The sequence below is a fragment of the Lonchura striata genome, chromosome 1A, assembly GCF_050655825.1.
Source record: "Lonchura striata isolate lonStrDom1 chromosome 1A, ASM5065582v1, whole genome shotgun sequence".
NCBI lineage: Eukaryota > Metazoa > Chordata > Aves > Passeriformes > Estrildidae > Lonchura > Lonchura striata.
Window position 1 is genome coordinate 25,057,693 of NC_140741.1, and position 27,660 is coordinate 25,085,352.

The 27,660-nt window shown below is 39.5% G+C and overlaps 1 protein-coding gene across 3 annotated transcripts in view; it reads right to left on the reverse strand.

Moving 5' to 3' along the window:
- LARGE1 (LARGE xylosyl- and glucuronyltransferase 1) overlaps positions 1–27,660 on the reverse strand; it is a 282,931-nt gene that overhangs the window by 107,052 nt on the left and 148,219 nt on the right. For all 3 annotated transcript variants that reach the window (XR_014951769.1, XM_021553947.4, XM_077783379.2), the window contains 2 exons: positions 23,018–23,141; positions 3,414–3,585 (listed from right to left, as the gene is read on the reverse strand). Coding sequence is in view for 2 of the 3 variants with exons in the window: in XM_021553947.4 (XP_021409622.2) it covers positions 3,414–3,585; positions 23,018–23,141 (296 nt within the window). In the remaining variant the exon portion in view is untranslated. The remainder of the gene's footprint in view (positions 1–3,413; positions 3,586–23,017; positions 23,142–27,660) is intronic.

The window sequence follows — 27,660 nt, forward strand, 5'->3', positions numbered from 1 at the left end:
GAAATTTTCTGCTGCTCTTCTCTGGATGTGCTCCATCACCTCAATGTCTTTCTTGCAATGAGGGCCCCAGAAATGAACATGGGACTGGAGGTGTGGCCTCAACAGTGCTGGGAACAGAGGGACAATCCCTGCCCTGATCCTGCTGGCCACACTATTGGTGATACAGGCCAGGGTGCCATTGGCCTTCTTGGGGCACACTGGCTCATGTTCAGCTGCTGTTGACCAGCACCACAGATCCTTTCCCACTGGGCAGTTTTCCAACCATTCGGCCCCAAACCTGCAATGCTGCATTGGGTTGTGACCCAATTGCAGGACCTGGCACTTTGCCTTGTTGAAACTCACCCATTGATTTAGTCTGTCCAAATCCTTCCTGTCCAGAGCTTTCCTGCCCTCCAACAGATCAACATGCCCACTCAACTTGGTGTTGACAACGCATGCTCCCCATCCCCTTGTCCAGATTATTGACAAAGATATTAAATCAAACTGGCCTCAAAACTGAGCCCTGGGAGACACCACCAGTGACTGGCTGACAAATGTATTTAGCTCCATTCACCACCATTCTCTGGGCCCGGCCATCCAGCCAGATTTTTATCCAGAGAACAGACCTAAGCCAGGGGAAACCAGTTTCTCTGAGAATGCTGTGGGAAACCAAGTAAAAGGCTTTCTTAAAGTTTAGGTAGAAATCATCCACAGCCTCTCCCTCATCCACTAATGAAAGCCACCTTTGTCACAGAAGGAGATGAGGTGGGTCAAGCTGGACCTGCCTTTCACAAACCCATGCTGACAGGGCCCGATCCTCTACTTGTCCTGCACATGCTGCAGGACAGCACTCAAGACCTGTTCCATGATCTTCCTTGGCCCCAAGGTCAGATGTTCCCCAGATGTTCCTTCCAGCCCTTCCTGTAAATGGGCATCACATTTATTCATCTCCAGTCCACTGGGACCTCTCTGGTTAGCCAGATCTGCTGACAGATTCAGCCAGGCACTGCCCCTGGCTAGCTCCAGAAATAATCTTCCACACACTCCAGGAAGTTCCTGGACTGTTTCCTCTTGCCCACGTTGTATTTCCAGCAGACCTCTGCTAAGTTCAACTTACCTCTCTGGTAAGCTTAAGCCCATTACAAGAACAAGGGCTAGCAATTGTGAGACTTCCAGCTTCTTACAGAGTATTTCTTCTGCCTCCTCATCCCAGCTAAGTGGCCTGCAACAGACTCTCACCATGGTATTTGCTTTGATGGCTTTCCCTCTTATTCTTACCCTTAAACACTCAACTGCGATGTCACCATCACTGAGGTCACCTTTGCTAATGGAACTGCAGCCTATGACAAGGGCTGAAGAACAAGTCTGTGCTTGGATACTTCCTCTCTCCTCAGCAGCATTCAGGATTCAAAGTCCTCTCCCACCTCAGCTCAACACCTGGCATTGTCTCATCTACTCTTTGTGCACAACTACCTGAGAGATGAGCAGATGCAGACATGGACCAATTTATTGCCAGGATTAAAAAACTGTGGAGAAGCAGGTGGTCTGCTGGAATTAAAAAGACACATGGGACAACTTACAGAATCATCCATTTGGGAGTTGTGCTACGTACATTATGAGGGCAGCAGTACAGGAATTCTGTCTCCATGTGTAACTTAAGAGCTCTAATCAGACGAACATTCTTGCCTTGCTCTATGGAGACTGATTTACACACACATTTTACTTCCACTAATTATTATTCTCCGTATTTCTCTATTTTCTGCCTGTATTTTCTTTCAATCTTACATCTGCCTCTGCTCCATGTTCCTCTTTTTACAAGCAGTCTTTATGCTTGGTTTTATTCCCCCTGTAAAAAGGCAAGGGATCTTCACTAAAATTATGACAGGAACTGTAAGCAAGGAGACAATCCTCCTCATTGTCTCAATTCAGATTTTGCCTTCTTTGACCATGCAGTCCTCTATGCCCAAGTTCTGTTTATCCACATTTCTTTTCCATGCTGTGACATGCTGTTATACCATATTCAGTCAAATACTGCTATTAATGGGACAGCTGCACACAGTGAGATACTACAATAGCACAGCATTACTTCCTATGCATATATTTATGTTACTTATGGTTGTCACGGTATATGTTTATATGAAACTCAAGGTTTAGTGAAGGGAAAGGCTTGGTGAAGAGGTCTGAACAATACCTGAAGAGGAGGAAAAATTGTATATTCCTTAATGATAAAAAGCTTGCAAGTAATTAAATTAAGCAAAAAGGTGATTGCTTCTGGCTTGCTGAAAAGACATCAGTGTATCCACAGAAGAAATGGAAACAAATGCATGAAGAAGTAAACTCTAGAACCCAGTCCTTGACATAGAGCTGAAGATAATAGGTCCTGCCCTGGAGGTAGGTACCAAGAAAAGCAGGTCTTGTGGATTTCAGCAGGGTGTAAGTACAGTAAACATGCTCTTCCCTGGCTCCCTTCTAATGCAGTGGTGTATTTTGGCTTCTCTAAATAAATGCTCCCATTTGCTTAGGCTCACTTTGCTCGAGATAATTTTGAGAGAGATGATGAAACACATGAAGGCTACACTTCTACAGGGTTATAAACCTTTAAACCAGGATGCTGGAATGTCTCTGCACTTACCAGCACTGCAATACATATGCTGAGGGCAAGAGAAAAACAATAGGGTATGTCTCTGACTCTGAGCAGCTGGCAACACTGGAACCTGAGAGAATTAAATGGTTTTAGGGTTGTGCTAGCCAGAAAGTGCTCCACATTGGGACAGGGTAGTAGGGAAACTTTTCTGTAATCATTTCCTTATAGAGTTCCTCTAAAAGTGTCCTTTCTCAGCCTATGACGTACATTTTCAAGGAGCTGCTGGAAATGGGAATAGGTACGGAAAACTATTTTAGGTGCTCAGAATCCACACTCCTTTTATCAACTTATTAAGAGGACCAAACAGCACCTTATTTCTATTCATATGTGTAACTTTGCTCCCCTCATTTTCCCCCCTGGTTCAAGAATGATACCAACTTCATTCATTCTCAGTGGTCACACGGAACAGTTAAATTTAAAGTAAGAAATAAATTTTATTTATTTAAAAAAATAATAAACCCCAATTTCTTCCAAGAGGTATTGAACAGTACATAACTACTGCCTGCTCATAATTCTTTATCATCTACGGTATTGTCAGGCTCTCATCTGCCCCAAATAATCAGACCAATAAACCAAACTACACAGATAATTGGTGTTGTCAATTATTCTATACAGAACATCATTGAGAAAGGACCTCACAAAGAGAACAATTATATCCAAACACCAAAAACTGAAAGAGTGAAAACATTTAACAAAATCTCAGCTAGCCCTTTCACCCACACTGTATTGCTTGTCTCATCATTCTCCCCCCACCCCTCAAATAAGGACAGTAAAAAAATAATGAAAATACCTTTGAACTTGTGAAAGACGGCCCATAGCTCAGCAATGTCAGTGGCAAATGTAATGTCTGTGTCGAGGACAATGACTCGCTCAAGATTGGAAGGTAGAGTCTTAGTCAGAACCAACTTCATCAGCCCGTAAATCCCAGAGTAGTGTTTGTTGGGGATCCAAGACACTTCAGACTTGACAGGAAATGGGAAGTTGGAAAGAGGAAGAAAAAAAGATCTTTATTAGAAAATTCTCCTGAAATTAGTTTCTTGCTATAGTTGATCTCTGAGGTGGAAAGTCATCTAAAAGCCTGTATTTAAATTTACTTCAGAAGAGCTGAAATACACTAAAGTTTCTGAAAGCTTGGGAAAAGAATTTCTTTGAGGCAATCTCTTCACACAATATATCTAAAATTAGTTGAGCCTTTCTGATCTGGTAGAATTCATTCTGAGACATCCATGTGTCCTTCCTTATAAAACTGAAACATATTTTTAGTCTAAAACTTCAGCTGTATTGTACATTATTTTCAACCAAAAAAAAAGTTGCTATTCTCAAAATTTTTTTCTGATGCAGAAGTAACAAGCGTAATATTTTCCTTATGTTTTATAGATTTGGTGGTCAGAATTTCAAAAGGCCAATCATTTGAAATAATGGACCAGAAAAGTGAAAAAAAAATCGTTTCTTACAAACGCAGATTTTCCTTAAGCCTTACATCTTTAACTTAAAGCTACTAAGGTCCCACAGACATGTTCAAAACTAGAGAAAGTGACAGAAAATTGTCAGCCACATTTTTTGTTTTTATGTATTGAATGTGGCAAACTCAAACATTTTCATTTCTGCAGTAAGAGCTAAAAAACCATTTGTACAGCTTCTAAAAAAGAACTTGGGAGACTAAATTCCATCATGCATTGTACTCTTGACACCGAGATATTACATTAGTTTTGTTGAGTTTTTTTCTGTGAGACTCAAGTTCCTCAACTTTCAAAAATTTCTGCTTAAAGTGGGATATTAGAAATTTTTGAGAAATTCCTATTTCCCTGTCTGAAGCTCCTCGTTTGTTTTAAGGGGCATGCACTTAAAATTTTATGTTTTCCCTTGAGTCATGCTCTCATAATTTCAATTAGTATTTTGTCTACAAAAAACTTGAGTGAGACAGATTTCAAGATTTGTCCTGGCTTGTTACAATGTATTCATATTCAGTGTATTCAAATTCAGTGTATTCATAAAACTGACGAGATTATTGACTATCTTGTATCTATTCACTGCCATTGTAAATTTATTATATGAAACAACACTTGCACAAAAAAAAATTCCCTCAAAATCATTAGAGAGTAGAGTGAGTTCCTACATTTGGAAGTTGGAAGCATGGTTGAAGACAGGCTAATAATAGGTGCTTAGAGCACATTTCTTTTTGAATATAAAGTAACAAGGTCTCTGATAATATAAACTGACCTCTTCTATTCCCTTTTAAATGGCACACAACTTTCTCTGTATTCTCAGGATTCCTGTACCAGGCCAGAGTACTCTCCCACTACAAAGTTCACTAAAAAGACAGAGGGAAGTAGAACAAACCTTTAAGGAGAAAATACAAGAATTTCAGGGGAAAGGCAGGACAAGCAGATTCTCACAGAACAAAAACAGAAAGTACAAACTGAAGCATGAAGTTTTGGTTGGTTTATTGAAAACTCAATGCTCCCCAGAAATATCTTCTGTGTGTAACAGAGATTATTCCATATTCACACCCTCATAACTCTACTTATTTGTTGTCCCTGCTTTCCCACACTGTGGCTTTTGGAATGGACTATCACACCATGGTGTATTTAATTCTTACAAAGCAGAATCTGCTTTCATTCTGCAAACCATGCTGTTCTAATCTGTCACTTGATACCCTTTGCTAGACCAGTCATACTTGACATGTTAAAAGTGATAGACATTTTACAGACTATTGCTATGTTATTAAATGCTATGTTATTAATTTTGGATGGCATGTCCTTCATTTTATTAGCTGAAATATTTCTCCAGAAAAACACCCAGTGTGCTTATGCAAATCAGCTTAATAAGGTAGGATTTGTATGTTGTATGAATAGCCTGACACAAGCAGGAAAGTAAAACGGGTGGCCGGAAAAGCAAATCACCTTCAAAGTGCAGTAATTTTCCTTTGCTCTCAGGATTCCCAATTTCTAATGCCAGTGCCCTGTATCACTGCAGTTGTCTGCCAGTTCCTTCTGATCTGGCACACAGGCAAAAGCCTGCCATCCTGAAGCCTGATGTCTGAAGGAACCATTTTTAATAATGAAAGGGGCAGCCCCTGTTCCAAATGGTCCATCACAGCTGACTAGCATATGTTGGATTTGAGGATATGTTGAAGTCTGGACTCTCAATCAGCCCAATTAATCCACAGTTTCCTCTCCTGTGATACAGACTAAGACACAAACAGAGACCCTAATTAGCCCTCGGCATAATTTCTTCATGGCTTTGCTACTCAAGAATAATTTTAACAGTTCCAAATTCATGGTAAGGAACACTCATTACCCTACACAAGAGCTCTGTGAAGGCTCACTCTATGGCTCACTATACTATACACTATACACTTATGTGAGGAAATACACAGGCACAGCACTGGAGGAAGTGCTTAGTCCTCATCCTAGTTTTGGCCAGGACCTGGAGGTTATTCTGTATCATGTCAAAACATTGCAGGGAGCAGGGGGAATGGAATCTCGGCCTTCTGACAAGAAGATGTGGCTTCTGGTTGTAAAACCATTTTTCTAAATATTGTCTAAGTACTTTCTGTAAGTTTTAATACAACTTTGTTTGCCTAGCACAGTTAAAATGGTCCATATATGGCATGTTTGTGAATCATCTGCTAACAAGCTAGATCAGAGTTGCCTTCAGAGAGCAAATATTCCTAGAAGATACATCAGCAACATTAAAAAAACAGAGTTAGTAAAACAGAGTGAAACAAAACAGCGTGACATACTTTGCTCTTCGTATAATTCCCAGTTCAGCAGAAATAGCACACCTTGGATCTCTAGCTCTTAAGATCTGTGTTTTTGTTCATGAGGGAAGAGTGAAGAAAAGCATTTAGCTGGTGCTGACACTGATTCTTTTAAGTGAAATAGCATCTACTCACTAAAGTAGCAATTGAAGACTGAAAATAAAACTGAAATATCTAAACTATTTGAACATAAAAATCACAAGCCCGTGAGTCTGCATGCAGCACGTAACTGATCACCTGATAAAGGTCAGAGAGGTGGGAGCAACAGTCTCTATGTTCAGGTACACCTCACCAGCAAGTTGTCTTCCCTGACTGTGCCGAATCTCTGCGAAAAGCTGACCAAATCACAGCTGCCATGCACAGCCTGACTCAGCTTTTTCGCAGTTGCTACTACTGTATAAATGCTCATTTAAGTTAGCAAAAGCATTGTTTTTAACAGAGAAGTCTCATACATAGAGCTTAAAATCAAGTTTCCCTGTTTCCTTGACTGAGAGAGGGGGAAATGGTGGCTTGTTCTGTGTATGAATTGTATGGTGACTACATTACCAATAAAAACACTTGAGTATGGTTGCCTACACATTAGGATCACAAAGCACAACTCTTGTACCAAGCCATCACAAATATATCCAGACTTTGACTCTTACACTGTACTTCTTTAGGGAACTACATGATTTTTTTAACATGCTCTTTTCCCCCACAAACAGATGATATGGAAACTTGGCCCAGGCAGTGAATGTGACTGCTCCACAGATGTAAGTGAAGTTTCTGTACAAGGGCAAGTTACCTGAGCCTCTCTGAAAGGGATGGAGGCTTGGACTTGTAGACTTAGCATGAAGTAAGTCCAGAAAAGAGTACAAGCGTGAACAGAATGACAGTGACCAACAGAGAAAGACAAAAAACTTCGGATTGCCTGCATTGTGTCAAATCGATCGCCCACTGAGCTCAGTAGCTGCATCATATAGTAGATGGTGGCAGGTGCCTACTGAAGAATATAAACCCAGTGGAATTCTACATCAATACTGCTCTCCATATAGATTCCCATCCTGCAGTGAGTTACACCAAATTTTGGAGCTACTGGTGGCATTATTGTTGATTAATAACTTTTGGTGGGTTTTTCATCTGTGAATTAGATCAAATTACAGTTTCATATTTGGTAAAAGTCCAATTCATTATATTCCATTATTATTACATTTCTATTTAAACCTCATGCTCTTAAAAGGTTATCAGTCTTGCATACCAAGATACTTTGTTTGCAAAGATGACTTTGCTACACTCACCCTTCTCTTTCCCACATTACTAAAATCATGATAAACAGAGCAGTGAGATGAAGCATAAGAAACAAGATGATGAATTTGCTTTCTTACCTTAGTGCTTGTATACATGTACACAAAGTGAAGCATCAAAACAGTAGCAAGCACAAAAGCAGAGGAAAGCTAAACTTAAGGCTATATGGGACTCTAGGACTGTAATGTTTCTCTTATTGCTTACCATCTTCTCTGAAGCATTAGAGGTTGACAGAAAGCCTAACAGCCTGATTTGCTACATGCTTCTTGGATTGGAAGGTGATATATAATAGTACCATTTAAAAAATCAAAAGTTTTAGTTAGCAACTGTATAAACTTAAGATTACATTTCCTTTCTATAAATAGAAGTTTCCCTTCTAAAAGTATTTCCCCCATTAAAGACTTCTGATTACTTCCCTACCAGAAGAAAATTCTATCCTGACTTTTCCTGATGAACGGGTTGTACTCCGTACAGCATTACAAAATCGGGACCTCTGGGAGTCATTTGGTCCAACCTCCCCCAGACAAGCATGGCCAGGGGACCATGTCCAGATGGCTTTTGACTATGTCCAAGGATGGGGACTCCACAAGCTCACCGGGCACTCTGAGCCAGTGCTGGGTTACCCTCACAGTAAAAGAATGTTTCCTGATGTTCAGAGGGAAACTCCTGTATTTCAGTTTGTGCCCACTGCCCCTTGTTCTGTCACTGGGTGCCTCTGAAAGGAGTCTGGCTCTGTCGTTTTCACACCCTCCCTGCAAGTATTTATGTTCAATGATAAGATCCCCTCCAAGCCTTCTCTTTTCTAGCTGAGAAGTCCCAGCTCTCTTACCCTTCCTTGCATATGAGATGGTTCAATCCCTTCCATCACCTTAGTGGCCCTTGCCTGCATTCTCCATTATTTTCATGTCTCTCTTGTAGTGAGGCACCCAGAACTCAGCCTGGACCCCACCCTCCAGGTGTGGCCTCACTGGTGCTGAGTTGAGGGGAGGGATCACATTCCTTGACCTGCTGTCAATGTTGTGTCTAATGCAGTCACTGTTGCAAGGGCAAATTCCTAGCTCATGCTTGACCTGATGTCCACCAGATCCTTTTCTGCCAAGCTGCTTTCCAGCGGGGCAACCTTCAGCATGTTATGGTACATGGGTTAGTTCCCATATGCAAAATTTTGCACTTCTTTTTGAACTTCATGAGGTTCCTGTCAGACCCTCTTCTCTGTTTAATAGTATTTTTTTCCATTTACTTAATGAAATTCCTCACTGCCCCACAGAATATACAGCACCTCAGAATCCTCTGAACAACAAAAAGTGCTCCCTGTTCATGTGGTAAGATGGAATTTTGGCTGATAAAGTATTTTCCCTGGCAGCATGTCCTTAAACTCTTTACCCTGGAAAAATGCAACCTCCAATACCATATTGATTTTGTCACTACATTCACTGCATCTTCCTAGGTAAGCTTGGGGAAAAAAAATCCATCAAAATAATCCAGAGCTATGACATAGAATCCCTTCCCCACTCCAAATCAAAGACACCCTTGCTGCTTGGCTGACTCCACAAAAGCACCACGAAGGTCAGTGCCCTGCAGGAGCCTCTAGGTCAGGCTGGCTGGGGCGATGCACCAGGCTGAGAATCAGCAGCCCTGAGGCACAAAGTGCCACTTGCATGCCTCCTCCTTCACCTCAGAGGTGGGCTTATAAATGGGATCAAACAGAACCCAATTCCATCACCATCCAGACTCAATGGCTGCAGATTCCCTGTGCTGGGGAAACAGCCAGTAGCAAATAGAAGAACTAAGAAAAAAATGGAGGAAAGTAGAAAACGCAGTCTGTAGAATTTGCCTCCCCAGAACCATCATGCCAGGATTTACCATTAAAAATACTAAGCATCTAGAATAGACTGATTAAAATAAAGGGATTTGTGAATTAGGTTTGTAATAAATGACTCAAGGAAAACATGGACATCCAGAATTATTTGGCATCTATCTGCTCTTAAGCAACTTCAACATAGGTGCTAAAACCCCTGAAAATTGTATCTGTTAGATGAAATAAACTAACTGAAATCTTAAAAGAAGGCAAACAGAGCAAAACTTCCAGCCTACACCAAAATCAGAGTGTTTTAAATCTGCACAAGCTGTAGCTGAATTGTATCTGACACTGATCTGAAAACCAGTACAATCTACATGGTGAAAGAACTTCCAGCAGGAGACATCTCTGTGAAGCAAAACCAGCCAAAGTCTTTTGTTAGCTGCTGACTTCAGGCAGCCCTTACAAACATCCCAGGCATGGGGAAAAACCCTGAAATTCTGATGTGTGAATCAGGTGAATTGTTATTTCCTCAGATTGGATAAATAACTTCCTAGACACAGCTGACAACTTGTTTTCACAGCTTTTTCATTACTTGCTTAGTGCTTTGCTGCTACTATGAACACTACAAGCGGCAAGATAATGGTTTTTTAAATCATGTGGCCTTCATTTAAGACAAAGCTAACAGAACTGGTGCTTTCATGTCACTTCTGAACTGGAGGAAAACACTGCCACCACTTTAATGATGATCATATTCTGTGATTTGCAAAATAAAGCATAATAAGAGGGGGTAAAAAACCAATATTCATTTGCTGGCACAGGACAGGAAGTTTTCTCAATGCACAGTTTTTCTCATCACTGTTTTTCACACAGGGAGAACTTCATCCTGCTGTGAATATATGCCATACCTCTTCCCACATTCCTGAAACTTGAGTCACAATTCCAGCAGCACTGCCAGGGTCAGGATTAGTTCCAGGATACTCCTTCCCATTTTACATTGACTATACCTCACAATATCTAACCTCTTTGCAGGGACATGTGACTGATCCCCTTTCTCACTCTCTTGCTTCCAAGGGAGTAGTGTCAACATCTTTCTGCAGAGACTGGGTTAATTGAATCACTGAGGAAGGAGACAAGCAGGTTACCATTTAAACATGGGTAAACATTCATGCCTGTCTTTAGCACTTTTTTTTTACTGATAACCATAATAATAAAAGAAAGCATCTAGATTGAGAAATTCCAAGTCATCACAGATCCTGAGAGGAAGAGGATTACTGTCACCACCAATAGTTTTCTCAAAAGGAATGCCAAAAGCAATTTCCTTGCATCTCACTTTCAAAAAAGCACTGCCTTTGCTACATCCTTGTCAGACATCCAGCAAATATTACCACAAGAGCCTTATTTGAACAAAAACAGACTCTTCTATTAATATTTGCTGGTTAACTTGTAACTTCTACATTGAATTTATTTTTTTCCTGAGTGATTCACATGTTTTGATTATAGTGGTATTCCCCCCAATAACAAGTCCTTACTATTTATATGAATGGTTGTCAAGGAAACCAAAAATCCAGCAAAGTTGGGCAACTTTTCTAGATTCAGAATTTCTGGTCTCTGAGTATTGTAAGAAATAATAATAACTTGCTCTAAGAAACAATTGTAAGGAGAAAGGAATTTATACATCTTTGCTAAAATAATTTTTCTATTTTTGCTGGTCTTTGCGGCTGTTTGTGCTCATCACAGAAGCACTGGTGACTTTAATAGGATTCTGCCTCATCTTTCACTTTAAGAAACAGATGGTATCTTCCACACGTGTGGAACAAGTCTGGATACAAATAACAGTGAGCAAAAAGGCTGAGATAGAAATGGATGATTATTTGAACCTCTGGGTCCTGGATAATGTAGAGCAAATGCAGAAGCTGTGGAGCAAGCCACAACTGGAAAGGAAGATTAGATATTAAAAAGGCAGAACAAACAAAACCTCCAAAATCAGCATCAGCATACAGCAAATGAAAATACCTGTAAATTAATTCTCATCTCTGTAGCAAAGTCCATAACACAGTCTGACTGATGTTGAGGATACTTTTTTCTTTTTTTTTTTAATTTTCTTTCCAAATCTCTCACCAATACACACATGCACACAAAGGGCAGACAAGTGGAGAAAAAAACTGATTTAAGGATGCTTCTTCAAAACAACTTCCTTAAAAACAAAATTAAATGAGGATACCAAGAGCTTATCATGGTTTATCCTGACGCAACTGCAGATATAAAACTGATGTATTGTTTGTTTGGGTTTTTTTGGGTCTCTGCCACTTAGGTAACAAAACATTCAGGCATACAGCTTCTTTATAAAACGAAGGACCAAAAGATAATTCAGCTACTGGGATCTTTAAAGACTATCTCACTCCCCTCCTTAGGTATTTTGCTGGCTTCTCTCCCACCTTATTTAGCCCCATAAAACTCAAATGGCCAGTTTATATTTGAGTCCTTCTCTTTAATATAATTTGAGACTTTCTAAATTTCTTCACTGTTTCTTGCTATCTCCAAAATGCTGAATGCCCTCTTTGTTTTCCTTTCTTCATTTGTACAAAATGAAACTGCAGAATGGAAGTCTGGCCAGTCTCAGAGTGTGCTTCTTGTTCCTTTGAGACCTCTGGCCTCAATCCCAGATGTTTTCAGTGCAGCAGTCAAGGGTGGAGGACCTAAAAAAATCTGAGCATCCCAAGAGAGGTCAGTGAGAAGCAGCCAAACACCAGCCTCCCAGCCCAACCTCTCCAGAAGAGGCAGAAGAACAAATCTTCCCTGGAAGATAAGATAAAGCCTTTTTTTCTTTCTTCTTGTCAGTGAATGAATAAAAAGAGACAAACAAGCTAAAGCAGATAAAATGGCAGGAAGCCAGAGCTTTCTGCTAAAAGCTGACTGACAGGTAGATCTGGCTAGAACTTGCCCAGTGGTGAAAACTCAGGCTGCCCTTCTTGCTTCATCTGTATAGAAAGATAAGAAAGATCAATTGCCCGCTTTAATTGCTAGTGAACTCAATCAACAAGCTCTTTGTGCTAATTCATCAGGGAAGATACAAATCCATGAAAATATTATCACTGTCTGATGTACTGTCTGCTTTTTCACTTCAGTAACTATGCAAGTACACGCATATTAGCTGCAGCCATTCCATGTTCTAGCACATTTTCATGCAGCTCCTGGGGTCAAAGCCCAGAGGCACACCACCTGTACTTTACATGATGTCAGGATAACAAGTGTCATCAGGATGCACTATCTAGGACAAAATGCAACAGCATATCCTGCATAAACACATTTTGTTAGATAGACAACAGCTGCAACTCAGTGACAAAAATTTATCTGAAGTGGGATTCTTTCCCTAGTGAAAAATCCTTTTGTAAGGATGATGAAATAAGGTTGCAGAACGGTTAGTGACTACTGCTAACCAAGTAATACCTGAGAGAGGAAATTGCAGGTGTAAAATACTAGCTATCATGAGCAAAAACATTCCCAACCAGACACCAAGAATGTTGAGGCAATGACTTCCCACCCTTTTAAGCCTAAAAGATTCCCATCCAGTTTGTTGTATCCATAGAAAACTGTATTTAACAGCCGAGTTGCAAAATAAAGAATAACAGAATCATAGACTATCTCAAGCTAGATGGGATCCATAAGAATCATCGAGTGTAACTTCCTGCTCCTCACAGGACCACCCAAAACTAAACCATATGACTAACAGGCTTGTCCATGGTCAGGCTTGGAGTCGTGACCAGAGTTCACGAGCTTGGTGACATGACCTTGGGGAGCCTGTTCCAGTGACTGGCCACCCTCTCAGTGAAGAACTTTCTTGATATCCTAGGATGGTTTGTGGAAAAAATGTGGGAATGCAGCTTCCACCGGATTTCTAATATCTTAACACAAAGTCAAACACAGCAAATACATATGAGAAAAAGGATCCATTCCTCTATTCAGAAGAAAATCCTTACCTACTATTGGGCATCTCACCAGTAAATACCTTTCTCCAGACCTAACCTTACACTGTTTCTGCATAAAGAGTAAGAATAGTAGAACTTCAACAGCTGAAAATGCTCCACCAGAAAAAGGCTATTAGTTGGTGGAACACACATCTAACTGGTGGAATAAATGCTATATCCCATAAGGAACGCTTACGTTTCTTATTTTCATCAAAAGTAAAGAATTTGCAGAAAAACAAATCAACCTCCAGCCTGCAGAGTTGGAGGCCAGGTGAGTGGAACTTCTTATATCGCAACTATTGCTTCATAGGAATAAAAATGACATGAAGCAGTGTTCTTTTCTCCAGGGCTAAGTATTACAATATATCAAAACTCCTGGGGACTAAAATGCTCCAGAAATACATCTAGAATACAAAGACTAATAAAGGATAAAAGGTATTACCATTATGAACAAGCAAAACTAACAATAACCTAGCGCAAGAAGCAGTGAATGTGATAGGGTGAAAAAGTGTTCTTTGTTATTAGAAAGAGCTATGATGTCTCTCAAACAATGCAGCACTAACTAGAGAAACAATTTGAAGAAAATAAAGACATTAGGAAAACTGGGCTCCTTCAAAAGCAAGAAACACTGAAGTTCATGACATCAATCTTCTTAATTGCCCTGCTTCTGGTTAAGTATCATAAAATACTTCAGATAACAGTTGTTTGTATGAGCAACATTTAAATGAAGTGTCCATGTAGCAGGCACGCAACTCTTGCAACTTCTTGAAACATCTGAGGGCCAAGACCACCAGCGGCACCCTAGTTCCTTGTAATCTTGTCATTTCACCCTAAAGACCATGAGATAAAATTGCAGACAGGTGAACAAAGGTCCCAAATCTCTCATTAAACCAATACAGATGGAACTATTTTATTTGTTTTCATCTGTGTCAGCTAAAAACTGTGGAATCCATTCAGCTGTGGGTAGAATCTGAAGTAATGGAAGAGTATATGGGAAAATTAACAGGGGATCAAAATACTACTCAGTTTTCATCTTTGTTTCTGAAAGGCTGAGACCTAGACATCATCAACTTAAGATCAAAGAATAAATTATTTAATCCTGTGGAAGTTTCAATCTGAAAAGAGGTAGCTCTACTAAGAGAAATTACTCAAATCAAATTACCATCAGTGGCATCTCATTAATAACATTACTATGTATCTCAAAAAACGAAACTCTGTAGGACTGCAGATTGACCTGAAAAGTAATAACTACACTAAGAGAAACTGTATTTCTCAATTTAGAAGTCCAAACGTTCTCATACTAAGTTGATTCAAAAAGAGGTCAATGTCATTTCATTAACAATGTTATTACAAATCCCCTCCCTTTAAAGCAATTTTGAGACTAAAATCAGCCTGGATACCCTTACCTGGACTGAGATGGTTTCATACCTATGAGAAGAGTGACTTCAGCATGTACTTGTGCTGTGCCAGGCACACAGCACGACTTTGTCATTTTCACTGCTGTGAAAACTTGTCACACAAAAAGGTGTGCCCAGACAAGGTGAACATCATTTTTCTCCACAAGCATGACTATTTCAGCCCCAGTCCTTCAGAATACTTTGTGCCTATACTGCCTGCTGAACTGCTCCATACGAAGTAGATTGCATCTGATCTATTGCCCAACACTTCTCTGAATCTCAGCTGTTTCTCGGAAAAAAGCCAGCACCACATATTCTACAAATGAGGAAATCTAACCATTTCAGCTTCTTGATTGTGAATCAAAAATATTGTTGGAGCCCTTGCAGCCTCCTGTATTTTTCAGTTTATCAATCAGACATGGAAATACATATACTTCAGTTCTCTGTAAATCTAGAAGCAGGGCTCATTAAACGTTTTGGTAAAATGCTCACATTAATACTGATCCTCAGTAAGAATGCCCTGAGCAGTCACTGCTGTTCTTCTGCGACTAACTGAATGCCCTTTGACAAGAAGGTGTCCACGTGAGCAAGTGAAAAGCCATTAAGAGCTAAGACCATCTCACTCTAGTCATGATATGCCTTCCCAGCTTTCTACCTGCAGGTGGCAAAGAAAGAAATTGTGCAGGAGCACAGGATGACCATTAACCTTCCCCAGCAAGTACAGGGGATATACAACCTATACCTCTCATGCAAATCAAAGTGTTCAAATAATTTCTGTATATCCAAGGTTAGGACAGCAAAATTCTCTCATTTCTCACAGGTGGATGATAATGTTCTGAGAAAGCAGCTGCTGCAATGGGAATGCACGGAACAAGCGACAGCTGCCCAAGGCAGTTTAAGATGTTGTGTCTTTTTTTTTGGCTCTTCCAGGGCATGCTTTTTAATTTTTGTCAAACTGAATAATTTTTGGAAAATCTTATGTGCATTTCTTCGTCTTTTTCTTATTCTGTGCTAAAATTTCCTTCTCTGGAGGTGCAGCACATGTTGCTGCAATGAGCAATGTTTAAGAAGCTGAATGCCAAATAAAAATCCTTACTGTTGAAATGTCACAGTCAGCTACTATGATACAAATGTGGGTGATTTTAAGAGGAAGAGAGTTGGCTCCTTAGTCCTCACTCCACATATGTTACCAAAGAGTAACCACCCCATCTTCCTGGTGGACATAGAACAACTGTACTGCTTTTCCCTAGAATCAAGTAAAAGTTTGGAGCTACAGAGAGGCCCACATCAATTAGAACTAAATTATAAAACTAACAATGAACTCCAATGCTTTTTCAAAGCACCGGCAACAACAGGAAAGCACAAGGTGTTTACAAAGACATGAGGCTTTCTTCTCAAATAGTAGTAGAAGCTCTGCACAATGTAACAAAGGAGGCAGACTTCACAAAGGTTCCACTGTGCTAGGGAGTTTGAATTGCTATCTGTTTCTTGGTGGATACTGATTTCCTCCCAGACAGTTGGAAGGAAAATATCTTGGCTTACAAAACCATGTCTGTTACTTTCCAGTCATCTGTACTGAAAATCACGGATAAAAGACTCTGTTCTTAACATGGTAGCACTGTATCACAACCACAAGTGTATTTTATCACCTGAGACTTCAGGCCTCTAGTATTCAATATGTCCATTAGCAAACACACAAAATCTCAATTATAAAGTAGAAATTCAAGTCTAAAAATAAGTCATACAAGTTATACAAATCTGTAAAATGTTTTGATTATAGACTTCATTTTCAAAAATCTTGGATTTGCATATTTAAATTAATAAAGAGAAGGGGAAACCATAGGAAGAAACAGCAGTCTATGCCTATCATTTCACTGACATGCAGTAGGCCAGTTTAGAGAAAGAAAAGGCTGGTGAATCACAGGAGCACTGCAACCCCCCCATAACACATGAGAGTTTTAGATCAAAACCTCAGTGCCACAGAAACACTTAAACTGAATACTTACTGCTGCATAAATGAATGTAAACATAAACAGATGCTGGGTTTCTCATTCTGTATTGGATTAATAGCAATTAGATCTTGCATATGAAGTGGAAAAGAAACGAAGGGAAGTAGCATACTTGTGCTTTAAAACTTTGTGTGTTTGCCTCTGAGGCACACAGTGAACTACTTAACAGAAAAACAACCCTGTGCTCTCTTAACAATACACAATCTGCATGCAGTGCAATGCAAACACAGTCAGACCCTTACAATCCATGATAGTTTGGGAGTCAGTCACTATTATGTGAGATACATTGTTATGGGTGGCTGCAACATCCAGTGGAACTTCTTGACTAGGAAGATGATGGAAGGCAGGAGAATGCTGACCAGTTTTATTGTTCAAGGCTTTATCAACACTGCTATCGTTGTCACCCCCTTAAATTGATGTAAAAAACACCAAGCTAATAATCTGTTCATCAAATACACTCTCACATTTTCCCAACTGCCAATGCTTTTGTGGGTATCCAAAGATTTAATGGCATTTGAGTTGCTTTTGGTGCAATTTGCTGCAGACATTCACATACTGAGCATACTTTAAAACAGCTAACATTATTGGGATTTTGACCTACAGTAATATTTGACTGGACAATACAATGTGCCAGGAGACACTCGCTTGCTGTCTAGATGGTAAAGGGAATCTCCATAGCGAGGATTCTTACAGGGTCCTCTTAGTTGGATTGGGTGAGACTCCCTAAAACATGTTTCTGTACCATTTTTGTAACCCAGTTGGACCATGATGCTACCTGACCACTGCAAGATATGTATAATGTGTCACTATAGATCACCTTAACCTATGTACAAAACATTTTCTAACTATCTTATGCACAATAGACTGTCCTACATGATCATTTCTACACATGCAGGAACTGTTCCTATTGATTGTCTTACTCTTGTACAATTGATTAACTTTGCAGCAGGAACTGTCTGTGAATATCTGGGACAGCCAGATTCTTTGCCCAGGATGTTAATCGACATGCTTAAGCATACAAATTGGTCTAGGCACAGCAGGGTCTGCCTGGGAAATCTCAAGAACTGTCTGACATCCCCACCGGGACTACTCCTGTAAAAAGCTGTCAAATACTTCTTGTGCCAGCAGCTCCATCAATCACCTAGTTCAGACTTGGGTTGCTGTCTCAAACCAGTCCTTTATCTCACCTGTGCAGGCAACAAGCCTGGGAGCTCCTGGACGACTGTGGGAATTTAAGTGCACTAGGGGTGCACACAGGCACAGTCCTGAGAACCAACTACAATCATAATTAAAGAATAAAACTTTATATTTTCCTGCTTAAGTCTCATAGCTGTTGTCCACTAGCTCAGCTGGCTACAGCATGGTGCTAGTAACACCAAGGTTGTAGGTTCAATCTCTCTACGGACCAACCCTTCACTTAAGAGCTGGACTCAATGATCCTTGATCTAATACTGAGTTAGATCCTTCTAACTCAGTATTTTGTGATGCCTGTCTAAATGATGGCAGTTTCTGATCTAGTGAACTGTCTTCAAAGTTCAGATGAAAGTAGATAAGAAGTAACTCATCTTATACTGCAGTAAATGCCCAAAGATAGGTGATCTTCATGCCATGCATTACCTGAGTTTGGTTGTGCTGGATCAGACCACTGATTTTGACTGAGTGTGCAGATGTCAACATTTCTGATAGGAAAACACCTAATGCAGCACTGGTACTCAGATTGGTGGCCTATTGTTTCTGGGAACAATAAAAGCTGGAATATTGTCCATATAAATAGCAAGGAATGGAGCTTTTTGTATTTCCCTTAAAGATCAAATGTTCATCCGCTACAAAACCTATTCACCATCCCTTCAAGTTCATAAATCAATTGCAGCCACATGTGGGCTAAACTATTTAAAGAAGATGGCTTTTCTGCTCTATCAGTGATTAAAAGACTGTGTATCTGTGCCATTTACTCGCAGCAGAGCAGGAAACTGCTCATTTTACATTCTGCCTTCTTCAGTTCACCTAATGTTGTCATCAGTGTGTCAGGCAACATCTGGGAAAATAAACTCACCTCATCTGTATTCCACCCATCACACACAGTACTGCCTTATCGGCTGTTCCTTCTGCTGTGGGACAGTGCAGATCACAATGGATTTACTGCCTGTATTTCCCTGTGAGTGAACTGACACGAGATTCCATGTTTAACAATGAACTGCAGAAGCCAAGTACCCAAGTTGCACACCTTCAATAGTTTGTTCTGGAGTTTCTTCATGTAAGACTGAACTGAAAAAACCACAATACCCTGCAGCCTGATTTGCCTATTTTCAAATCACAGCTGTAATAGATGAATGTTTCACAAGTTTTTTTTTTTTTTCTTTTATTTAATGCTCAAATAAACCATTTTCAGTTATTTTGTGGGATGCATTGCTGTAATAGATACATCTACACATTAGGACCAAAGCTGACTAACACAATTAAAGTGATCATATAAAGTGAATTTACACTGCCAAGTAACTTTCCAGTTTGCAATCACAGCCATATGTGACCACATACATTTGGAAGAGTTATGTGTGGGCCATACTGAGTAGAGCAAGAATGAAGTATGTAGCTGTGGAATAGTTCAATTACTGGCACCATTATCAGCAGCCCACACTTCAAGGACACTTTTTGCTGACTACTGACTGCACGTAGCAAGCTTAGTTAATGGGAGAGAGTTCAAAATCCAAACAGATTGTAAAATGAGGGAGAGCTTTTAAGTACCCATCTATCTCCGCTGAGGTTATTGGCAAGGCAGTGAGGAGACAGGCCAAGTTATGCTGGGGAAGGTTACAAGTAGAAGTGGCTGTTAAAATCGTCAAACTAACTGGTTTGAAGAAATACATCCAGCAAGCTGCCATCCCGACTGTGTCTGACCCTTTTCATGGCAATGCTGTTATTTTGGCCCAGCTCCACAGTTAAGTCTCCTCCTCTTCTATCCCATTCCCTGTCATGTGCTCCAAGCAAAGATACACCTTTTCCTGTTCTTCCCTGTTCTCCATCCCTCTTCCAAGCAGGCTGCTGGCAGTTTGGCAGCAGCTGCTTCTAGGGAGAGAATGAACCTAGGCTCTTTGGGGTGCAACAGGAATGTGAACAGCTGTGTCACCTTGCAAAAGGAAAAATGAGTCTTCTCTAAATTTTAAAAGGAACATCTGACATGCTTAATTCACAGCAGCAAAGCAGATATGTTGGTTTGCTGGCCCTAGAAAATCTGATATAATCTGTGGTATCTTGTCTTCCCTTTCTTGCAGTAAAATGTCCAGTTTTCCTCTAAAACCTAAGAGAAAACAACAGCCACAACCAAGACTAATTTTCTATGATTTTCTTCAGGACACTGGTTGCTCTAACTCTAAGCTAAACTGCACGTATTTTAAGAGTTGCAGGATATATTAAGAAACACTGCGAAATACCAAATACTTTAGTCTCCCAATTCTGCCTTTTAAGAAACTAATATGCTACTGGAAACTGTTGCTTGAATTCTAAATAGCTACTTGAAAACAAAAAATCATCCATACTATTTATGGAGGATCTAATATTATGTTCTCCCTTCCACTGTTTGAGCAGGAAAAGGAGTAGAAACAGGATTTTCCCAGGACTTAAGGGCTTAAACTAACATGCCTGCTCCTGCTGCATTAGAAGGAAGAGGCTGGAAGCTCAGACATATCCAATGGGAGAAAAACAAACATGAAATGAAATGAAATGTTTTCTGCAGCAGCTAAAATGTGTTCCAAAACAACTGAACATTGGTGAATGAAAGCTAAGCAGAAAGTTCTCAAGCTATTACTCAGTTTAAACCTTTTTAAAAGTCAGAAATTGGTATTGATTGTAGGTTTAAAAAAGAACTATGGAGGGTCATTTAAACTGAAACGTAGTATATACTGCAACAGTGAATCCATAGCTCACTTCAAAGAAAGACAGGCTTTCTAGTAAACATCCAGCATCAGCTCTATGTTTTCTTAACACCAGGCAGCTTAATACAGCTCCCAAGAGTGCAGGTGAAATACATGAACCCAAACCAATCATTAAATCCTCTCTAGGGGCTACATAAGAAACAAATGAGATGAGCTCCTACAGTTGTCTGTAAACAGTTCCTCTGTCGTCTTTGCTAAAACCTGCAGAATGATCTGGATATGAGCCAGCATCATTCCTGGCTTTTTAAAACTCTGTTTATTTTTATAACTCTTTGCTCTCCTTTAGCAGTGTCTGTCACATTCTCCTATGCTCAGTACTATATACTGTGGTTTTTCAGCCACTGAAATCAGAGAAATTTCTTGGTATGGAGAATGATGAGCTCTGAACGAGAGGGGCAAACCTGGAAATACCTATTTATGCATCAATACCTGAATCCAGCTATAAAGGGGTCCTCAACCTAAAGTCTATGGGTTATATGCAAGATAGTCTGGTGTTGATTTAGGTCACCAGTCATATAAAAAATTAAGGCTGAGTGAAAGAGAGAAGGACAAAAGAGTTTTGCTCTGTAGCCTGGTTAGTGTTCAGGAGCACACATAATCACGGCATATGATTATATGCAGGTGCTTTTATTTTAGAGCTCTGGGAATCAGGGGTACAGACCCAAATCTGACTCCAACGTGGCTTTTGAGCTGAACGTATTTTATATTCTATGGTTATATAACGTACATATTAATTATTAAACTTATATTGTTCTATTGTATACATTGACTTTATTCATGCATTAGTTTCTCATGAGCTTTCTCAAACCTCTGACCACAGTTTCTCAGGATTATTCTTACGACTAAACAGTAATCATATTTAATTACTAAACTATCATCACATCTAACAATTATATCATTTATCATGTACTAGTTACACAGGTGCAGTTCTAACAAGATACAAGGCCTACACTTCCCAGGGTATTTTCTCAGGGCCTACTAAACTTAATTTTCCCTCCAGCCCCCAGATCCCCATGATTTTAAAACCCTTTTACTATCAGCCTCATATCTACTCAGTGCTTTGCCTATAAATCAGAAATTTGGGGATCACTGAAGTAAGCTCTCTTGGTTACTATTTACTTAACTAGATTGGACCATACCCAAATGACCAGAAGGAAAATACTAAGAGGTCTGTCTTCCCCAGCTGAGAGGCTAATTAAAAACCCTACAATTTGTAGAAAAACACATGTAACATAGACACGTACAAGATTGATAGGAAAAAACCTCCTCCTTGCTATGAAGCTATAAAGAACAGAAGGAAAATCTCTGGCTAATTAGGTTATAATCAGCTTATGGCTTCATGTAGAAGAACCAATGAAAAATAAAAACAGAAACAAAGTATTTTTCTCAAGAATCACTTTTTTCCCTTTTCCATCTCTTTCTAAAGCTTTCTGTATTCAATATTTCATAATGTGGTATGCTTTGAATTTCCTCCTTAATAAGTACAGCAATTTGCTAAATTTTGGTTTTTTTCCTTGTCTCACGGTGTTGTTCAGAACAGTCTGGTAAGTCATATAAATTACTGCCACCAACTTCAAATGCTAAAGTCTGAAGACATTCTACCTCCACAGGTAAAAAAACATACACAGCTCAAAATCAATGCTGTTCCTCCACATACTGATTCTAACTTTAAATATGAAAGGATAATTACTTTGAGTAAGCAATTTCTCCCCCCCCCCCACAAATTGACTGAACTCTTTTCATAATCATTCCTTTTGGAAGGGCATCCAGATAAAAAAAAAGTGGCTATTGTACTAATGCTACCTTGTTGAAGTGTGTGTACTTAGGGTTTCACACACCTGTGCTTGAGGAATGCAGGGCAGTTGAGTGTTTCCAATAAAGGACTTGGGCTAATTGACCAAGATACTTAAGATTCTACCATTGCTACTACGAAGAGGTATCCTTGAAAAAACATAGTGTGATCAGGTGGACAGCCAGAATCCTCTTGCTAGCAGGTAAAATTCTAAGCTGCTAAACAAAACATTTCATTAGCTGCTCTCATTCCAGAGAAACGGCACTAATTTTAGCCATTTAATATCCTCTGTTATGTGTAATCAGGGTTACAATCGTGTCACTTAGAATTAGTTGTCATCAAGAGAATATTTTTAGGCAGTAGTTTCCCTGCAATTCACCAGTCAAGGGAGATGAGGAACAAAGGGGTGACATCAAATCAGAAGTATATGACTGACACCTGTGTCTGTCTTTACCTTGAGCTCGTCTGCATCATAGAAGTCTATGCGCACAGCAGGGACCATCCACGTCTGGAACAGAGTTGCCAGGATCTGTTTGGCAATTGCATCCGCGATGAGGTGAAAGTGGAGTGGGTTTCGCCTGATATGGGAAGGGAGAGAAACGCGTTAGTTCAAAGGTTTCTAATTCCTGTTCTTAAAGGACAACATCAAAATTTACAAAGTTTTATCCAGGATGTCAAGCTTTGAGTGTGCAGCATGTCTGGTGAAGTCCTGCTCTGTGGCCAAAATGCTGAGACACAATTTGACAACACATGACCACAACACAAAACTCAGTTTCTGGGTGGCAATGAATCACAGATCCTTTGACTCCAGCAGAATGTGATGATTTATAACACCTAAGAGTCCTGTCCTGTGTACCAGCTCCTTAAAAAAAAGACCAAGTTAATATCCCTTTGGGGACTTGAGCTTTGGAAATTATTGTTTCAATTTCTAGGAGAACCTAGTAATTTATCTTTGTGATAAGAAGACTGTCTTAGTTTATATGTAACAATTTGAATGAGGTAAAATTCTGGGACTCTTGAGTTTACATAGAACTTTTCTACAAAGCAATCTTGGGGAATCATAGGAAGCCAAAATTAGATGTTTCAGGTGAGTGTCTTCTAGTTATTGACTGGGATAGTGAACAGAATGGAGATTGCAAATCTCACCACATCCTTTTTTGTAATGGTCAAAGAAAGGCAGGAGGAAAGGAAACATTTTACTTCAAAACACCAGATCTGGATTCACCTCTGTAGTTACAGGACTTGGGCTAACTGAAAAGCTTCAAAACAAGATGGGTGAAGCCGGTATTAGCAGGAGTGGCAAGCTCTGACAAAGTCTGTGGGTTTTTCTATACTAATATAAGCTTAAATGTTATAAATACCTTGTTTCATTCCCTTAACCCCCCCATCCCTTTTGGGGGAACAGTAAGCAAAAGAATTTGATCTGAATTTCTGTGGTAGGAAACCTACCAATGGAAGTTAGTCACAAATTGTAGTGCTCCGTGTTTACCCCTAGCTTAGCAACTTTCTCTGTCAGCAGAAAAGGACAGACTTTGAAAAAACTACTAACAAGAAAAATTGCTTGTTTAGACTTCAGCATGGGATCAACCTTTCTTTGATCCCTAGAGTGGAATAGTGGGTTCTCATTTCTATGGAATTTGTAAAGCTAAATGAGTGTACTTGTTAATTGGTATTTTTCATCTAACAAGAGAAATATTTAGTTTCAGATGTTGATTAAAGTAGAAGAGATGAGTGATGCTACTACATTCTTCAGTGTGAATGAGAAGTGAGGAAAACAATGTTAGTTCAGGCCAATATACTTCCATTACATTTTCGGGCTTAACCTAAAATGAAGGTTATTTTTTCTCCATTTTCTACATTAATGAAAAATGTGTACCTTCCTCTTTAATGTTTCTCTTCTTGCTTTGATGAGTAATACTGCTTCCCACTGAACAAAGTCCACAGGAGAATGTAAAAATACATATAATTGTTCATAGTATTTTGACAGACCCCTCAGCAGAAAGAGGAGATTGTTGTGAGAAGCAATGTATGACTGGATTTTGCAGATCCAACCCAGCACTGGGGGCTGCCAGTGAAGCTGCTGTATTGGCTCCAAGGACACTGTGGATTACATTATGTGCTTACAGGGAAGGCAGAAAAGGGCTGGGTTGAAGCCTCACATATGAGATAATCATGATGGCAGAATAAATGCGCAGCTGATCTGCCTTAAACGATATCCAAAACACTAAGCCACAACACGCTTTTCAAAAGACAAAGGTCTTTCAATCTCCAGCTTGTCCTGGAGGGAGGAGGGGAGAGGGAAAGGCACAACTGCCAGCTGCTGAGTGTCCCATTACCAAGCAAAAGGGATCACAGCAATTACATTTGCTTCACCAGCCCAGCAGGAGAGTAGAAGAGGACATCCTGGCTCATGCAGATTCTGCAGTAACCAGGCACCTTGCCAAGAAAAAATCAGGAAATAGCAGTGATCAGGAAATACATCTCATTAGTAGAGACAAGGCCAAGAGAAACAAAGAACAACACCGGTGGCTTTGGATACCAGCAAAGCAGTATCTCAAGACAAATAAATGTTCAGTATCAACACACACATCCCACATAGCTCCCTCTCCTAAGGAGGGGCTGAGTCTGGATTCTGGTAGGACTATTTCCCAGCTGGTGTTCTTCAGAATTTCCTTCCCTTTTTTTATTCTCGGGATTTTTATCTTCTATTCTAAAGTAGAAAAAGAAGAGTTAAAAATCAGTTAAAGAAAAGAAAACTCTGTCTTCTTTCAAATGTTCATTTAGTTAAATGGAGTTTATATAAAATATTTCAAGATGAAACACACTAGTTGAAAAGAAAAAATATGACACAAAGACACTCAGATGTTCGGTAGTAGTTTATACTTATCTGAATGACCCAGAGTGTATGAAACTTATATGGGAACAAGTGGGTGACATTTACTTTAGTTCATCTCCTACTGGGAGAAAGAAAAAAGGATAGCTGTACTCCCACACAGAAATCTCTTTCAAGTTGTTAGCCTCATGGTAAAGATTCAGCTGGAAGTGTGTGTCATAGGCAAAGCAAAAGATTATCACTTACAAAAATATATCCCCAAAACAGTATAGTGACCTGATAACATCTACAACTAAATGTGCATCAGCCACAGAAAATTTTACTCCAGACGAGATTTTAGTTCTGTGAAATGTGAGGCTTAGCACAGTACTGGAAGCCAACAGTGAACAGCCTCAAAGCTGGAAGACCTTCTGAAGGAAACCATACTAGCATACACACAGATGACATCCTTCACCTCTTCTGCTGCCTGCAATATGCAAAGCCTAAAAGATATGGATTGCTTCAAAGTGTTTAAGAAACAAGTTTAGAAGCTTGAAGGTCAACCAACATTCATTATAAAAGATACAGAAGAGGATCTGCAAAATGAGAAATCTTTCTCAAGAGATATATGAAAGGGATGTCATGATTATCTGGTATCATGATTGAATCACTGGCTCCAAGAATTGGGGATGACAATCAGGATATTGTGAAGGATTCCACTGAAAGCTGAATTTCATTAAACTTGGACATTTTGCTCATTTTTAACTGGGCACATCAAGAGAACGAAAAAAGTGCACATAAAGGCTGGTTGTATCTTGTACTGATACAAATCACTATACTGTAATGGGGACAGTATATTCAACTATTGAATAACATGGGTCAACATATGACAACTGTGATCAACTTCTCCCACGAAACTAACAGGTTTTGAAAAATCCCCAGTATTCATGTGAATTAATCTGTTCAGAAATAAATGTTTCTAGTATCTCAGGTTTCAGAACTCTGAGTTACAGGTATTCCAGATTCCTTACTGCAGAAGCAGGTATTGAAACAGCCATAGAATTTCTCACAAGATCCAGAAATACCTAATCTTATTTACTGAAACTATTTTGAACATTTGAATTTCTACCAACTACCACTTTTCACAGTTTCTGCTACATGGAAAATGCTGACACATTAACATCTTAATGTGGTAAAATGTAGCTCCAAAATATGGCTATTTCCCATCAAGTGGAATCTTAAGGTTCTAAGTTCAGAAAACTGCACATCTTCCTATATTAACTTATTTCCACTTATCTTAAGATCAGAACACTATCTGACAAAGTAAACCATATGTAAAGAGCACAGATTTACTTTCCTAAATTACTTTCCTCAAATGTGAACAAAGGGAGATTCTAGCCAAGATTTTCAAGCATGGATGCTTAAATATAGGCTCTTAGACCTAAATCTAGGAGTTTGAATGAATGCCCTCATTTTCAAAACTGCTGAGGTCCTATAAAGTTATGAAAATGAAAGAAGTCAATTTTTTAAAAGTCAGGCCATGAATTTAGAAGTCTATTCCAAGGCACTAATTTCTCTACATTTTTTCTTATCGTGATGTCTTATTCTTGCATTTCAAAACTTCTTATTCTTCATCAGATTTATGATCTGCTTGCTCATGCATTTGTGGCCCTTTCTTTTCATAGAGCCATTGCCAGAGAGTTAAATACAGAATCCTACAATTGAAAAAGAGAGTAGTGAACCAAGGCTTACTCTTCCCCTCTGCACTATTCCATAGCTCAATTGTTAGTAATTCAAAAGGCAGCTCCTTGGCTGCTTGGTTACACAGTTCTCTCTCTGCAACAGAGAAATTTTATTTTCTAAGAATATAAAAAGGTCAGTAGCCCAGGGGGTTTATTTCCAAAACCTATACTTTACTGAGGGAAGCACAACAAGGTAGTACCTTTTATATCTATAACAAATGGTTACAAGAACTTCAAACAGGACTTAGAAAATGCAGTTTGGGAAACTTTCTCTTGTATTGCCCATATGACAATCCCCCTCTCATATGAGAAAAATTTTAATGTGAAAATCTTCAAGATGTCTTTATACCACTTCTCACACAGTATTGATGAAAATGCTCCCCAAAATATTGGAGATATCCTAAATACACACTTGCTGCATCACTCATGAATCTTCTTGTTCTCTGTTTACTTACAGAAATTCTTTGGGAAGTACTAAGAGTAAATCATGGGCAGACTTTTTTTAAACATTGCTTTCTCCATTATGCCACTATTGTTAGGACA